The sequence below is a fragment of the Abramis brama genome, assembly GCF_963993115.1.
Source record: "Abramis brama genome assembly, chromosome: 14".
Lineage (NCBI taxonomy): Eukaryota > Metazoa > Chordata > Actinopteri > Cypriniformes > Leuciscidae > Abramis > Abramis brama.
In genome coordinates, this window is record NC_139976.1 from 34,963,728 (window position 1) to 34,979,600 (window position 15,873).

Sequence of the window (15,873 nt, forward strand, 5' to 3'; positions counted from 1 at the left end):
GATTCGGACTGGGGAGCGCTAACCAGGCTCGCAGAGACCGTACAAGCAGGACCAAAGGGACTGCAGGCGTACCCAGGGTGGGGCAGCGAGGTGGAACACAGGGACGCGGCTCGGGAGGTTCTCTCTGGGAGGTGGCTCATAGCGGAGTCTGAGTGTGCTGTGCAACACTTACCTGGTTTCACGGGGCAGGAGGCAGCTTGGTTGCGTTCTCGAACCGCACACTGCTGCCCGCTGACAATAGAAGAGGCGGATGAGAGTGGTGAGGATTTTCTCCCCCCACTGCTCTCCGGGCCCTCTTCGGATCCAGAGATGAAAGAAACTACTTTTTTATTGAAAATTTGGGTACCACTGGTTTTGAGGCCAGCGGCGGAACAGAAACAAAAGGAAACAGAAGAATTTCCATCCGGCCCTCTTCCGGGGGAGGGAGCGGTGCGGTCACCATCTCCCAAAGAGCAGTCCCATCCATTTCTGGGTCGCCCATCCTAGGGACCTTTGGCTTAACCGCCCTTCTTGGCGTGGGCCTGGACGGGCGGGGCGGCCTGCCTGTGACTGGCTCCACGGCGCCATTTAGGTGGAGGCTGAGGGTAGGTGCGGGAGCGAGGGCAGACGCAGGAGGACGCCCCCGGCGACGAGCAGACTGAGGGGCTGCGGGCAGTGGGGTGGGCAGGATGTGTTTGATGGCCTCTGTCTGCTCTTGTACAGCCGAGAACTGCTGGGCGAAGTTCTTGACTGCGTCGCCAAAGAGGCCGGTCTGGGACACAGGGGAGTTAAGGAACCGGAGCTTGTCGGTCTCCCTCATGTTGGCCAGACATAGCCAGAGATGGCGTTCCTGGACCACCAAAGTGGACATTGCACGACCCACTGACCGCGCAGTGACCTTCGTCGCACGAAACGTGAGGTCTGTTGCGGCACGAAGTCCCTGGAGAACTTGTGGATCGTGACCACCCTCGTGCAGTTCCTTCAGTGCTTTGGCCTGATGGACCTGCAGCAACGCCATGGCATGCATGGCAGAGGCGGCTTCCCCACAGGCCTTGTAAGCCCTGCCGGTTAAGTCCGACGAGTACTTATAGGCCCGGGAAGCGAGACATGGTTCTCTGCACCATGTGGAGTTAGGGCACAGCTGCATAGCAACGCCCCACTCCACTGGCAGGGTACGCGTGTATCCCTTAGCCGGCCCACCATCAAGGGTGGTAAGGGAGGAGGAGCCACCGGGACGGTTTCTGGCAGTAAAAGGTGCCGTCCATGTCACCGTGTGCTCCTCGTGCACCTCCGGGAAGAAAGGCACTGGAGTGGGTTGCTGAGAACCAGCGTGCGCCACCTCAAGATACCAATCATCCAGCCTCGAGGGCTTGGGACACGGTGGAGGGTTCCACATGAGCCCGATCCTGTTGGCGGCCCGGGAAGGCATGGCCATCTTCTCCGGGTCCGACTCGGGCACACCCGAAGGAGGCAGCGGCGCCGAGTCGACCCACCCTCCGATGCAGTGATCAACATTTGTTCATCGCGGGGAGCACTGAAGGAAACGACTGGTACACACTTCGAGGATGGTCCAGTGGCTCTACTGGCTGCGGAACGTGAGAGGGATGAGGGTTCCTAGGGGGTTGGTTCCCTTAAGGAAGCGTGCTCACCGTGATCCTCAGGTCTCCCGTGTCAGAGCTCGAAGCAACCCTCTGAGAAGGGTTAGATCGAGGCGCGGGCACGGGGAATCCGCCCCTTTGCAGGAACGAGAGTCTTGACCGCAGCTCCTAGAAGGTCATCTTCCCACAATGGGTACATGACTCATCCACGAAGGCTGCCTCAGCGTGTTCGAGGCCCAGACACACGAGGCAGCTATCGTGACCATCCCGCAATCCCAGGTAGCGACCGCATCCAGAAACACACAGATAGAATGTCATCTTTGAAAAGACGCATTCTATCTGTGTAAGCTCTTTTAGGGACTGCTCTCGCTGGTGCTGAAGCATGCAGGGGAACGGTCACCGCGAACACAGACAGGAATGTACACCTGTCTGTGCACTGTCTCTCTCTCGCTGGTCTTACCAGCCGTGAAAACGGCTTTTGAGCGCTCTCTGCACACCTTACCAGCTGTGAAAACAGCTTTTTGTTTGCTCAAAAGGCAAAAACAAAAAACAGGAAAGAGAGAGAAAAGAGAGAGAAAAAGACTGCTCGTGCTGCTGTGCTGTCACACCGTACCAGAGTGGAGAGGTCCAAAAAAAAGCTGGCTCGTAGAAGTTCACAATCTCCTGGGAGTTTGTAGAAAGCATCGAAGTGCTTGGCTCCGAAGCAAAAGGCTGAAGTGCAATCGCAACTTCTGCTTATTATATACCTGTGCTGCGTGGCTGAACAGCTGATGCAAATAATTGCACGCCAATGTGCATTGGCTCGTTTAGTTTCACTCGAAGTCGATTGGCCTCTCTAGCGAGATTCCTATTAGTAGATCCGGCGTACGTAGAAAGGTCCGGCACTCATTGTGAAGTCTTGCCTAGTGTCACACTGTATTTCTGAGAACGCCTTTGTTTTCCTGTTCTTTGGTTTTAACCTGCTGGCCTGTCTCTCGTGGATTTTGAAGAAACAAAAATGCATGTTTTGAGACACCAATTATAAAATTAGACATATGAAACTGAGTGGCACATTTCATTAAGGCATTTCTTTACCATTTCTTTCTGATGAATTGTCGACACGAAATACCCATCTACCCGTGACGTTGACATTGCTTGTGTATGGCAGGTTTGTGATGTCGGGAACAGGAATTGAAAAGAAATTGGTAGAGCAAATTGTGTCATAGCCGGACTGTTAATGAAGAGAACACAAAGAAAAAAATCCATTAAATCCAAAAACATTTCACACTACCAAAGATCATATTAGCACATTTTCCACACTGCTTTACCTCTGCAGCGTAGGTGGAGGTGATATGATCATAATGCATGAGTGTAAATGACAGGTTTTTTCCAGACACCAAAACCACTTGGAAGGTCGACACCTGGAAGAGATCGGGAATTCTTCATTAATACAAGCATCATTCTGGATATGCCATAAATTTCAGTTCAATTAAAATATTATGCAATAAAAGTGTATGATAATTGAATGAAAAACTTACTGCCCCTCTGTATCCATAGTACGGTACTTTATCCCATGTAGCAATAAAAACCCATGAGGCAGAGAAGTTCAAGTTGGGGTAATATTGGTTTATGTCTCTTGAAGCCCGATTCAAGAGATGACCATCTGTTACTTGTCGGTAAGAGATGGTTCCTTTATCTGTAATGTCAATGTCTGTCCACAGTGCAGCGATGATGTCTCTAGTCGAGTATGCTGGAAAATCATAGGGATACCACTGGTAAAACGGTTCTTCAAAAGTCAAGTACCCCTTGTTATTCACCTGTTATGAGACCAAAACAGTGAAAGCTCAGTCATCTGGACTTTTAAGTAATATACTTAATGTGGAATATAAAGCTACTCGTGTTGTTTCGATAAAACTAAGATAGTGTTAAATGTCATGAATGTGAAAATGCTGCTTACGTATAGTTGATTATAAACATGCCCAAAGTAGACAAATGGCTGCTCCAGAGTGATCAGTGGAGAACTTCCAAAATACTCTGCAGGGTTCTTTGTATCCTCATCTCCATACGGGTAAAAAATTCCTGCAATTGAAAAAGGAACATCTTAATATTAAATTGTAAATTATTTAGTGGTTATAATGGTTGAGTGTTTTAACAAAGTCCAACTGCAAAAATCCCTAAATTAAAATTGTACAGAATGTATCAGGGATATTTTATGCATGGTTTTCCAACAGCTTACAGCAGCTTTAAATGTATACTTATTACACTGGTCACAAACATTTTCTACTTCTTTTTTTAAGTTGTAATTGGTCTGATTTGATCAGATCATGGTTTCAAAAAAGTCATTGCACAGAGTCAAAGGATTACCCTCTTCAGGTCCACCATCAACACGAAATGCCCAGCGTCCCGGGACATTGACATTGCTGGAGTCGTACAGCTTATTTGCATCAGCCACAGGGATTGAGGAATAATTTGTTGAGTCTATTGTGCCATAGCCGGCCTGAGTAGAAAAATCTATCATCATAATCATCAAAAAAGCTTTGTGGCGCAAAGTTCTCCAATATTATCTTAGTGCCAGAGTTCAGAGATACGGTTCTAATTCTTTCTAACCTGAAAACTTTGATCTGTAGAGGAGATATTTCCGTAGTTCATCATGACAAAAGACAGAGAGCCACCAGAGACCAAAACAACTTGAAAAGATGAACTCTGTTACAGAAAAAGAAAATTATCCTAATAGCTCATAGACAGAGTGTCATGTCATTTTTATTCTTGATTAATTCTGCAGTGCCTTAAATAAAATATATTTATCTTTCAATTTTGTGCTTTGATATACATAAACAGTTTTCCTATTACTTTTACCCAAATTATTGAAGCCACATTTCAGTGAAATTTGTTGGCAAAAAGGTTCATTGTCTATTGAATTCACTGCTCACACAGAAGCAATTTTAAAACCAATCAGCTTTCTGTTTCTGATTTCGCCCTTGAAATTTTGCCAAGCAATGGTAAACGTGTTACGTTGGTGAAACTCAGAAACAAGGGCGAGAGGATCCAAATGCAGTGGAGTTTAAAAAATCAATAAAACACAAAGAACCAGGAATCCAGAAACAAAACACAAGGAATCATGATCAAAGTAGCAGAGACATCCAACGTATAACATCCACAGAGGGACAAGACCTGACAAAGAACACCAGGGACAAACACCAGGGGTAAACACAAGGGGTAATAAGCTGACAAGACACACCAGGGAACAATCAAATACTAATTAACAGAAAAAAACCTACACAGGACTACAACATGTGGCACAGGAAATAGGAACAGAACAGGGCAAAAAGTAACCTTAAGGACCACATAACAATAAGGTTAAACAAAACCGAGAATACATAACAAAACGTGACCGCACCTTTACTCTGTTAGTTTTAACTATTAACTAGTTAATTAACTATTGCTAAAATGTATCTTAGTTTGGAACAATTTGGAAAGTTATGTTGGCCTAACATGGGTTTACCTGCATTCTTAGAGAAATAAAAACATATAAGAGAAAATAAAACTGATCATTCTAATCCATCAACGTTGTCTGTTTGGAGACACCAAAATATATTGGAATTGAATCGATATACCTCAAATAATTTGAATAGTGCTTGGAACACAAAAATTCCAAAAAGACTTATGACATTAACATATAGGCTGGCTTACCGATTGTGAGTTGTTAAAGTATGGTACTTTATCCCAAGTGGCAATGAGCAGCCATGAGGCAGTGAAGTTCAGATTGGGAAAATACTGGTTTATGTTGTTTGAGGCTGCTAGTAAGAGTCCGCCTCTGGTGACCTGACGATAGGAGATGTTTCCAGTGACAGTGTTGTCCATGTTTGTCCACAGTGGAGCAATGATGTCTCTGTTGACTTGCGAAGGTGAATAATCTGAAAGAGGCTCATCGAATGTCAAATGCCCGTTGTTATTAACCTGAAGCAGAGATAAAACAATATTATAAAAGGGATTTGGCTATACAATATAAATTGGATACTGTACCCCATATACCCCATTTTGGCAAGTGAGGCATAAATGACATACCCAAAATAAAAAGGTTGCTGCTCATAAGTCATTCTGTATAGACTCATAATCAACATATATATAGAAAGATGACTCTTGGGAGTTTACAGTTCAAGACTTATGTCTATATGAAACATTTTGTAAGACCATGTCATGTGAGTTTTTAGAGAAGGCTAAGATGCTAAAAAAATATGTTATTGCCCTGTAAACACGCATTTGCAGTCTATTGTCTAAGGTCTGATGAGGCGATCATTCATGTTTCTATTGTTCTCACTTGACGAACCTTTCACACCTCTGCCGGTATGAGACTTAATCTTCATTATTCTTTTATCATTATTCTTTTGTTTATATTCAGCCATTATTATCCTTTATTCTGGCATTACATGGCTTGCCAATATACACAACTTTCATCCCACTATACAATAATCCACCTATTATCTGAAGTCTGAAAAAACATATTCTTGGGACCTTGTGTGAATTCTATTCCATTAACTAATTTGTTAAACGAATAGTTCCTGACGCAGTGTGCATTAGAGCTACAATTAGCATCAAGCTACATAACAAAATTGAAAAGATTATACTATAAACCACGAATGAGAATTCCTACATGTATGTATGTAATGTACAATTCATCATGTAATTTGTGTAAAAGCTGAAAAAAGTAATACTGTTTTTATGATTTGTATATTGTTTTATTATTGTTATTGAGACAATGAAACAATCAATTCAACAGATTATTTCAAAATTATGATTTTAATTGTCTAATATTGAAAATGTCCTTTTGAGGAATAATTTAATGCTTTAAAAAAATTAAACACATCAATCTGCAGAAAAGAATTGCAGAAAATCTCCAAATCCAGGTGAGCAAAGCTTGTTGCATCACACCCAAAAATGACTTGAGGTTGTAACACCTGTCAGAGGTGCTTCAACTGTTAATTTTCTAAATACTTATGTCAGTGTAGTATTTCAGTGTTCTTTTTACCGCAAATCTGGTTTTTGCTTTGTCATTGTGTGTTATGGAGTGGATTGTGAATACCTTCCGAATGCAATGTACAAACACAGATACATACACACAATATATGAAGACAATGTGCTTACATAGGTCTGTCGATAAACACGTCCAAAATATACAAAGGGCTTTTCCAAGAATACTATTGGAGAGCTTCCATCATCTTGAGAGGGATTCTTTATGTCTCCATTTCCAAATGGGTAGAAAAGGCCTGAAACTATATATATGTACATACACTTAAAAATGACATGAACTGGCTGAAATTTCCATCTGTAAACTGCTTACTACACAATTTTGGGTAAACTTTCACTTTAATCCACACAACTTTTAATATTGCAAAATAAACACTTACCTAGCTGTAAATGCTGTAAAAAATATTGTTGATTTTATTTCATACATTCACTAAAGCAGGAGTGAAACACTTAACGACTAGCTAAAACATTCCAAGACTGAACTGAACACACTTACAGAATGTTTCCAATGACTGGAGCAGATTTTAAACACGACTGTGAACGCGACTGTCTCTGACTCGGCGCGTTTGGGCATGATCAGTCGAAAGTATCAAATTACATTCATAATCAGCCTTACAGTCGTTAAGTGTGTCCCCGGCTTTACGTATAGAACCCGTTTTGTTCCCTGTTTTCACACCTACCTGTATCTTCTCCATAGCACAGAAAGCTGCTGTCCTTATCTTCACCATCAGATTTAAAAGTCACAAATCCAGTGTCTGGTCCATTAACATTTTCCAAGATCCAGTTTTGGAATTCGGATACTCTAGCATAACCGTCAGGTGTAATTCCAGTGCTGCAAGGAATCCCAAAATTAGTGACACCAGCTAAGATCCATACAGAACCCTGCTTACACTGTAATGGACCACCAGAATCTCCCTAAGAAATGAAAGAGAGGATACCACATAAGCTATATTGAACATATATGCTGTCTGAAGAAAGCTTACCGAAAGAAAAAAAAAGAAGAAAAAAAAGAAAAAAAGAGATCTCTTTAATATCCCAAATGTTCCTCCTAGACAGAAATAAGATTTCTTTAAGATCTAAATGGAGACTTTAGCTTGAGTCTCCTGCTTCTCACTTAAGTATATATATAAGTATATATTAAGTATATTTGATTGTACTGTTGTAAAGTTTTCTTTGTTCGAAGCAGAGACCAGTGAGACAGTCGGGATCGCGTTCAACAGAAGTTATTCTTTATTGAGAACTCCACTTTACGCGGCTGTAGAAACGTCCAACATGATCTAATCTAACATAACTTTACATGGTATCTTATAGGCATTTTAGGAGGAGGGACTTTTGGGGGTGGAGACAAATTCAAACAAAGCATGTAAATGAGTATACAGGTTAAGGTAACACCCTAGACTGAGGGTCTAGCCAATCCTAATTCAATCAGCATAAGGCTCCAAGGGCCATTTGGGTCCGAAAGCCATTTGCAGAACAAAAGGTGAGATTCTCAGTGAATCATTTGTGTGCTAATCCCATCAGTTCTGAGTGATACTGGGACTCAAAGAGCCATTAAAGACAATGAGGAGAAAACAGGAAAGGCAACTTTGCTGAGCAGAATCATTATCTTACCCTTAAACACTAAATACAATACTCTTTACCGTGATGTTATGTAAGGAAGCATATTTGAAATAGATTCTTAAATTTGAATCCTTCAGTCCCCTCTTTGAGAGTTCTTAAAAACTCTCACAAAAAATACAAATTTAGACACTTAAAAGTTCATTCTTTTAACTTGAAAAAGTTACAGGCACAACCATGATCTGTGTTGTTCATCTGTAATTGCATGCTGACACAGAAACAAAACATGCAATTTAGGGTCCGTGAATTTTCTGCGTTGTGTATTTTTCATTTTCTTTTATGGTTGGAACTCATTTTCTCGTGAACAAGTTTCTGAACCATGAAGAATTATCTTCAGTCATCTGGTGTGTAATTTTGTTGAAAGATCAAGATTGCTTGTTGGTTAACTTGACATTAACCCGGTGCAGCACTCATGTAATGGTGCAGGCTTGTAGTCTTGATCATGTCGATGGATGACTGAAGGTTTCGTATGTCTCTGCGTTGTGTATTTTTCTTCTGTGTTGGTTGGCTCTGCAGTGGGTCTAGTTGTTTTCTTGAGGTTGTGGCTTCATATGCAGGTGAGACGGTCGTTGCATATGGATCTCGAAAAAAAACCCATCAAGTTTTATCTGCACACTGTAAGACAGAAAACAGAAAAACAGAGAGCAGTATTTCTTCAAAACACTACAGTTGTAGCAGTTTAAACACTATGGTTCTATCGTTTTCAGAGTCTACTGTTGTCGTTTCATTCTTTCCCTATTTCTTAATTTATTTGACACCTATGGACCAGTGAGGTGAGGATGGACTATGGTTGGGAAGGGCCTATAAGGGAATCTTCACCACAGGGTTGGCCCCCGAAAGCCTGTTGCTTCCAGTTCTTCCTGGGCTCCTCACTGTCCGTGTCCTATTCTGTCCCTGTGTTGTGTACACACTGTACAGTGTGTGAGAAAATTGGCACATTTTCATTCTCCAGTGAAACATCAGTCTTAATAGACATCATATAGAGCATGGAGGTCTGATTGTAGTGTTCTGCAGTGTAACATTTATGGCTGTGAGTTTTCTGAATGTCCCCCAAACAAAGGCTGTGACAGTCACTTTCCTTTTGTTCTATTAAACAAAAATAAGTCTTTCATCTTTGTTGTGAGTTACTGGGGAAATTAAGCACTCACAGCCTAAATGGTTAACACTGTATCAAGTTGCCCCACGAGTTTAACGAGGAGGGGAGGGGCTGCTTTAAAGTAGCAAACAAATGTAGTAAGAGCTGCATAACATTGTTAACTTGTCTTAAGTTATTTTTGTTTTTTCTACATTCTTTTCCAAAATGTCCGTGCTTGCCACAGTAAGAACAACCGGCTTCTCTAGGACTTTTGCGTTTCTTTGGCTTCTCTGAGTTGACCTTAATGGATGCTGCTGCAATTCTTACTCTCTCTTTGACATCAGAATTTCTTTCCCAAATAGCTAAACTTTCTAGGTTACTTCTGAGAGTTCTTTTAGCCCACGTAATATCTAGGAATGGCAAGGCTGTTCTGTACTCAGCTACAAGACCATCTGCCCAAATTCGGATTAGAGCTCCTTTGTCAGCTAACACACTTTCGGAATCATCCACTATTCCACTGTACGTTACCGCTACCTGACAGAACCTCTCAGTATATTCACTCACAGTTTCTTCTTTCTCTTGTACACATCTAGTAACTCTCGACCAATCGATTTTGGGTCCTAAGATATTCTTTAGGATTTTCAAAACACCTTCTCTCAAATCGCCTTTACTGACATGTTGCAGTTCGGAAGTAACAGCAGACTCAAAATTGTTGAATTCAGATTCAGTTAGAATTTGTGACATCAGCTGTGTGACTTCCGGCAACGACATGTCGTAAAGATGCATTTTACTGAACAATGCTCTTCTAAATTCAGAAAAATTTGTGCGTGCTGAGGGTAAACTCTGGGAGAGTCTATCTATATCCTTAGGACCTAAAGATGTTTTGGCAACCGTTTGTATTTGGACAACAGAAGAGTTCGGAGTAACACTTTCAGTTCCCTGAGATCTTCTCCTAGCCCCACAAACCTGCACTGAATCTACAGGCTGATCAGTTACTGATTGGATGGCTACATTTGTTTCAACGAAAGCTTTTAAGTCAGGATAATTGTTATCAGGCTGACTAACTTCTTCCACATCAGTTTTTTCTGCATCTTTGTTGCGGTTTACTTTCTTAGTCAACGAAGATATTCTAGCATGGAGCTCTTTGATCTGTTTCTCTAGCTCAGAGTTGCGCTTAGACTGTTCTGTAGCTAGGGTTAAACCGAATTCTCTGTGACAGAAGATAATGCCTTTGACACTGTTCTTGCGAATACTTTCTCCTAGTACCTTTTTACAATCTTCGATTGACCAAACTTTGCCTGGATCAATGCTAAATTTCTTTGTTAAATTCAATCTGACTTCCTCAGTCACGATTGAGTCCATGTGCTCTGATAACAAAGACCTGAATTCACTATCTGTCCAAAAAGGTGTAATCTGTCTAGTACTTTTCCTAAACATTTTGTGAATTTCTGTTACCACAAACAAAACACACAAAAAAAAACTTCTCTCTACTGCCTTGCAAACAGAGGGTACAATCTTATTAGCACATGAGGCTAAATGTAATTCTAAAGCTAATTCTCTAGCTTACAGATAGGTCTTCTCTAGCAAGAGCATACACACAATATTAACATGTAACTGTTAATCTTCCCTGCCATCAACAGAGGATCAATTTCATCTCTAAAAGAAAACTTTTTAGAGGCTTATCTTTAGTTAACCAAACTCTACAGCTGTTTGTTAACTTCTACTCTGAACGGCGCAGAGGAAAACATTTGTACTGGTCTGCATTGGTTCTTTTGAATAGAGTAGCACTCACCAACCCTTGGTTGTAAAAGAAGATTCAGACTGGAAATCTTTGTTCAGCTGGAAGTTTCGCTCTGCATTCCAAAAGATGCAGTCTGGAAAGCAGATCTTTGTTTGAGCTTGAAGTTTTCAATCTGGAGGAATCTGGAAAGATTCAGTCTGGCAGTCTTTGTAAAGCTAGAGGTTTCGCTCTGGATTCCAAAAGATGCAGTCTGGAAAGCAGATCTTTTGTTGAGCTTGCTGTTTCAATCTGGATTCAGGTGAAGAAGCTGGAACTCTATCCGGGTCACAAGGCACCATCTGTTGTAAAGTTTTCTTTGTTCGAAGCAGAGACCAGTGAGACAGTCGGGATCGCGTTCAACAGAAGCTATTCTTTATTGAGAACTCCACTTTACGCGGCTGTAGAAACGTCCAACATGATCTAATCTAACATAACTTTACATGGTATCTTATAGGCATTTTAGGAGGAGGGACTTTTGGGGGTGGAGACAAATTCAAACAAAGCATGTAAATGAGTATACAGGTTAAGGTAACACCCTAGACTGAGGGTCTAGCAAATCCTAATTCAATCAGCATAAGGCTCCAAGGGCCATTTGGGTCCGAAAGCCATTTGCAGAACAAAAGGTGAGATTCTCAGTGAATCATTCGTGTGCTAATCCCATCAGTTCTGAGTGATACTGGGACTCAAAGAGCCATTAAAGACAATGAGGAGAAAACAGGAAAGGCAACTTTGCTGAGCAGAATCATTATCTTACCCTTAAACACTAAATACAATATTCTTTACCGTGATGTTATGTAAGGAAGCATATTTGAAATAGATTCTTAAATTTGAATCCTTCAGTACTGAAGTGGAACTATTGCAAGTATACTTTAGGTACACTTTAAATATCTTGCATTTAAAGACTGCTATTCTACAGAGACCATACTACACATTAACCCTCTATGGTACGGTGTTGCCTCCAGGCAACATAGTCTATTTTAGCTTTTTTATAATAAAAACGTAATCAAATTTAATTGGTCAATGCTCTATAAGGGGAGGGGAACTCAAATACTAACAAATGAAAATGCAAAAGAGTGGCCACATGACCCACAGGGGTCCATTTTGGTCCCTCTTTCAGCACACGTGCACGTCACATGGCTCCATATTTTCTCCACTGAAAAGGGCATTTTTCACTAATTTCTGTCCAGATAATCAGTTACAAAAAATCAGAGTCACCTTCAATGGTAAGTAAAGAAGTATTTTCAAAAACTTTACATTATATATCATCAAATGTTTCATAGGAAATTACATAAAACTGCATGTTGCCTCGAGGCAGGCCCGTCGCGACAAGGCAAGCAAACCAAGCAATTGCTTGCTCGGGGCCCCAAGACAACGACTGGTTAAGAATAAAATGCAATGACAAACTGTGTGAGCGCCCCTTTGATAGTCAATGCAGTAAAGTGCAATGACACTTTTATCGGGATCCCCCTCAAGGGGGCCCCCCTCAGTAGTCGCTGACAGCAGCCAGCCAACCACGTGATCTCTGCTGCCGGCAAAATACAAAACCTCCTCGGCAGTCATCATGAAGCGGAATTATGCTTCAGGAAGCCAGAAAAGAAAGAAGAGAACGCTAAAACAAGATAGTAAGTGATAAATTACACTGGATAAAATAGCTCTCCTTGTCTTGTACAAATGGTGTAATTTTGCAGCAGGTAGGCTAGCAAAAATATGTTTATGTTAGCTGTCTGCCTGACGGCAAATGCTGCTTGTAACGAACAGTTAGTGCAACTTTTTTTTTTCCGAACGGACGGAATATGGTTACATACTATAATATGTTTTTTAACGGGATAAGGAAGAAGCAGATCTGTTCCAGAATCACCGTTTATCGTATTTAATGACATGACATTGCTATAGCTTTGTAATAGGTTTTGATTAAAGTGGCATAGCATGCTATACTAACTATTCCACCGTGATAATCTATTTACCAAATGGGGGTTAGGAAAACCACACAATAAATTCCGTGCATCAAACATCAGCTTGGGATGTTTTTAAGCATTGGTAGTTGTGAAAGCAGCTTCCCTCCTAATATCAAAATATGGAAATGCTAACATATATTTTCGGTAACACTTTATAACCATCATTAATAGATGGTAAATTGTTAGTTATTTAATCTTTAGTTAATTGTCATTTAACTGTTAGCAAACAGTCTTTTTACTTAATAAATACTTTGTAACCCATCTATAAACATTATTTAACCAGAAAGAGGCAGAGGCAGGGGCGTTTCTAGGTTTTAAAAACATCAGGGGCTGAGCCTGAAACATCAGGGGCTGAGCCTGAAACATCAGGGGCTGGGGTGGGTAATAAGATAACATGATTCGATACAGAGAATAATGTATATTTTAGGCCTATATGCAGGGGGGCAGACTGGTTAAAAAATTCAGTCCTGGCACTGTTGCCACACCAGCCCATATTACCACACAGACACACACATTAAAATGTGAGGTAGTTAGGGGGGTTCGGGGGCATGCTCCCCCGTGAAAATTTGGATTTCTCTGACCTACATATGTGCATTTTAAGGTGTTTGAAGGCCAACATTTTTTGATAACAATAGCTTTAAAAGCATGTCAGTGGGCAGTATACATAAATTATTTGTCAAGCAGATAACAAACTCTTAAACATGAGAATGAGGATAAATGTTGAAATGAATGATCCACACTAGAAAATGGAAATGCAAAATGTTTCTGCTTATAGTTGACAATACACAATCACATATTCCAAACAGGAATGGCCTTAAATGAGAAATCTTTCAAGGATTATTTTGCATAGATGTAAACTTTTTAGCATTAAAGTTTGGTTTCAGCAACTTGTTTCTTTCTTGAGTTAATCAATGTTTTTGGCACTATTAAATCAATTAAATTAAATTTCAATTGTTCACTCATAAAGACAGTCACTTGTCACCACCTACTGGCTTAATGATGCAAGTTGCGCAACACAAGCGGAGTGATACAAACTGTGAAAAGGCTGATGCTGGTGAAATATTCGAACACATTCGAGGACCTTATATATATATAGGCTACATATCAGAGTTAAATATGAATACATTTTAATAATGTTAATAAAGCAGACTAAATCACACGACTGCGCAGCAATATTTAAGCTCATTATACAAAGGAAATAATACAGATCTAGACAAATTGGGTTGCTTATAGTTAAAAGAATGTCATGAACGAGCATTTAGGCTAGATGTAGGCCTATTTTTCACATTTTTGGTCACAAAATATTTAGTCAGTTTTGATGAATTTGCAATGTTGATAAAATGTTAGAATATTAATAATGAAAAATGAGTAGGGCTACGCCAAAATGTGTAACATTTATGTAGACTACAAAGGAATACAAAAGCCCCGACATAGAGTTTTGACGCAGCTTTAATCTCCCTTTTGGTTATTTCAATACTTAATTGACGACAGAACACGATGTTACATGCTATTAGTTTATTTTGCGTGATACAGGGCGCGCCGCATTTGCGCGTGATTGAAGAGTGCGCGCCGCGAGTAAACGGCTGACACGACAGTAAGTTAGTTTTTCTGAGTTTTACTGACATATAGCCTGACAACATCTGGTCTGACAGAAGACTGTGCGGTGGTGCTGACTGCGTTATTTATTTATTTATTTATTTGAACTGCTGTGAGATTGTTTGCTGTTGCGCGCAAATCCTGGAGATGAACTTGGATAGGCTTAAATCGCTCACGTGGTGCGTCTCTGTGTGAGAGACAGATTTCAACAATCACCAGTCAGAGACAGCAGCAAAGCCATAGCACAATGAAATTAGGCAACATATGATTTCGGGGGTTTACTATTGTCCGGTTTCATATTTGTCAGTCAGCTTTTCAAAATACATTCGGGGCTACACTCAAAACATTCGGGGCTGAAGCCCCGGCAAAATCGGCTGACGCCGCCTCTGGGCAGAGGAACATGATTTTTTCATAGCTTATTTTGTATGTAACGGGATACGGTAGTGACAGTTTATGCAAATATGACATTACTTTTATAAGTTACCAATGGATCTTGAACAGTTAGCTACTTCAAGGTTACTGCAAAAGTTCAATTGTTGAAAATGTTCAAATTTTAAGCACAGTATATGCAACACCAGTATTTGCACTGTAAACATTTTTTATTTATATAAAGTGTGGGTGAACTATATGGCTATGCTGTGGTTCCTGTAGGCTTTGCGTGCGTGCGTGCGTGGGGGGTGGCCTCCATGTCCATTTTGCTTGGGGCCCCCAAATTCCTTCAAACGGCCCTGCCTCGAGGCAACATTGTACCATAATGGAATCACATAAGGCCATACCAGGCATACTAGGTTTGAATACTTGAAAGTATATTTTATTTGTAAGGAAAGAAGTTTGAATTATCTAAATGTATTTGCATTTTTGCAAACTGAAAACTCAGCATGGTTTGACGGAACATTTGGCCACTATAGTGGGAAATCTGACAAATAGTGGGTTCGTGGGATGGGGGCATGGCTTGGGACCGGTCAGGGGGGTCAACTGGACATTTGGCCACTATAGTGGGCAATCGGACAAATAGTGGGTTCGTGGGACGAGGGCGTGGCTTGTGAGTGGTCAGCACCGGCCGACTGGTTAAATGTACAATACAATTAACTGTATTTGAGTTCTACTTGTTGAGTATATAAAATAGTATAGATTAAAGTTTACAAGAAATGTGTTTTGAGTTGCAAAAAAATAATAATTCATAATCATGAAGTAAGTTTTATAATTATGACATTTACCTTTTCAATAATTTAACCACACTTTGAATATCAGGTATTTTTTTATTAAATT

At 40.8% G+C, this 15,873-nt stretch overlaps 2 protein-coding genes across 2 annotated transcripts in view; both read right to left on the reverse strand.

Moving 5' to 3' along the window:
- Window positions 1-5,507, reverse strand: part of LOC311096696 (uncharacterized protein) — a 33,286-nt gene extending 27,779 nt beyond the window's left edge. Inside the window, exons 1-7 of the mRNA XM_084136009.1 lie at window positions 5,247-5,507; window positions 4,164-4,259; window positions 3,921-4,053; window positions 3,514-3,635; window positions 3,095-3,373; window positions 2,885-2,977; window positions 2,652-2,787 (exon numbers count right to left, since the gene is read on the reverse strand). Of these exons, the coding sequence (XP_083992135.1) occupies window positions 2,652-2,787; window positions 2,885-2,977; window positions 3,095-3,373; window positions 3,514-3,635; window positions 3,921-4,053; window positions 4,164-4,259; window positions 5,247-5,417 (1,030 nt within the window). The 5' untranslated portion in view covers window positions 5,418-5,507. The remainder of the gene's footprint in view (window positions 1-2,651; window positions 2,788-2,884; window positions 2,978-3,094; window positions 3,374-3,513; window positions 3,636-3,920; window positions 4,054-4,163; window positions 4,260-5,246) is intronic.
- Window positions 1-15,873, reverse strand: part of LOC311096687 (integrin alpha-X-like) — a 569,425-nt gene that overhangs the window by 415,258 nt on the left and 138,294 nt on the right. The window lies entirely within an intron of this gene.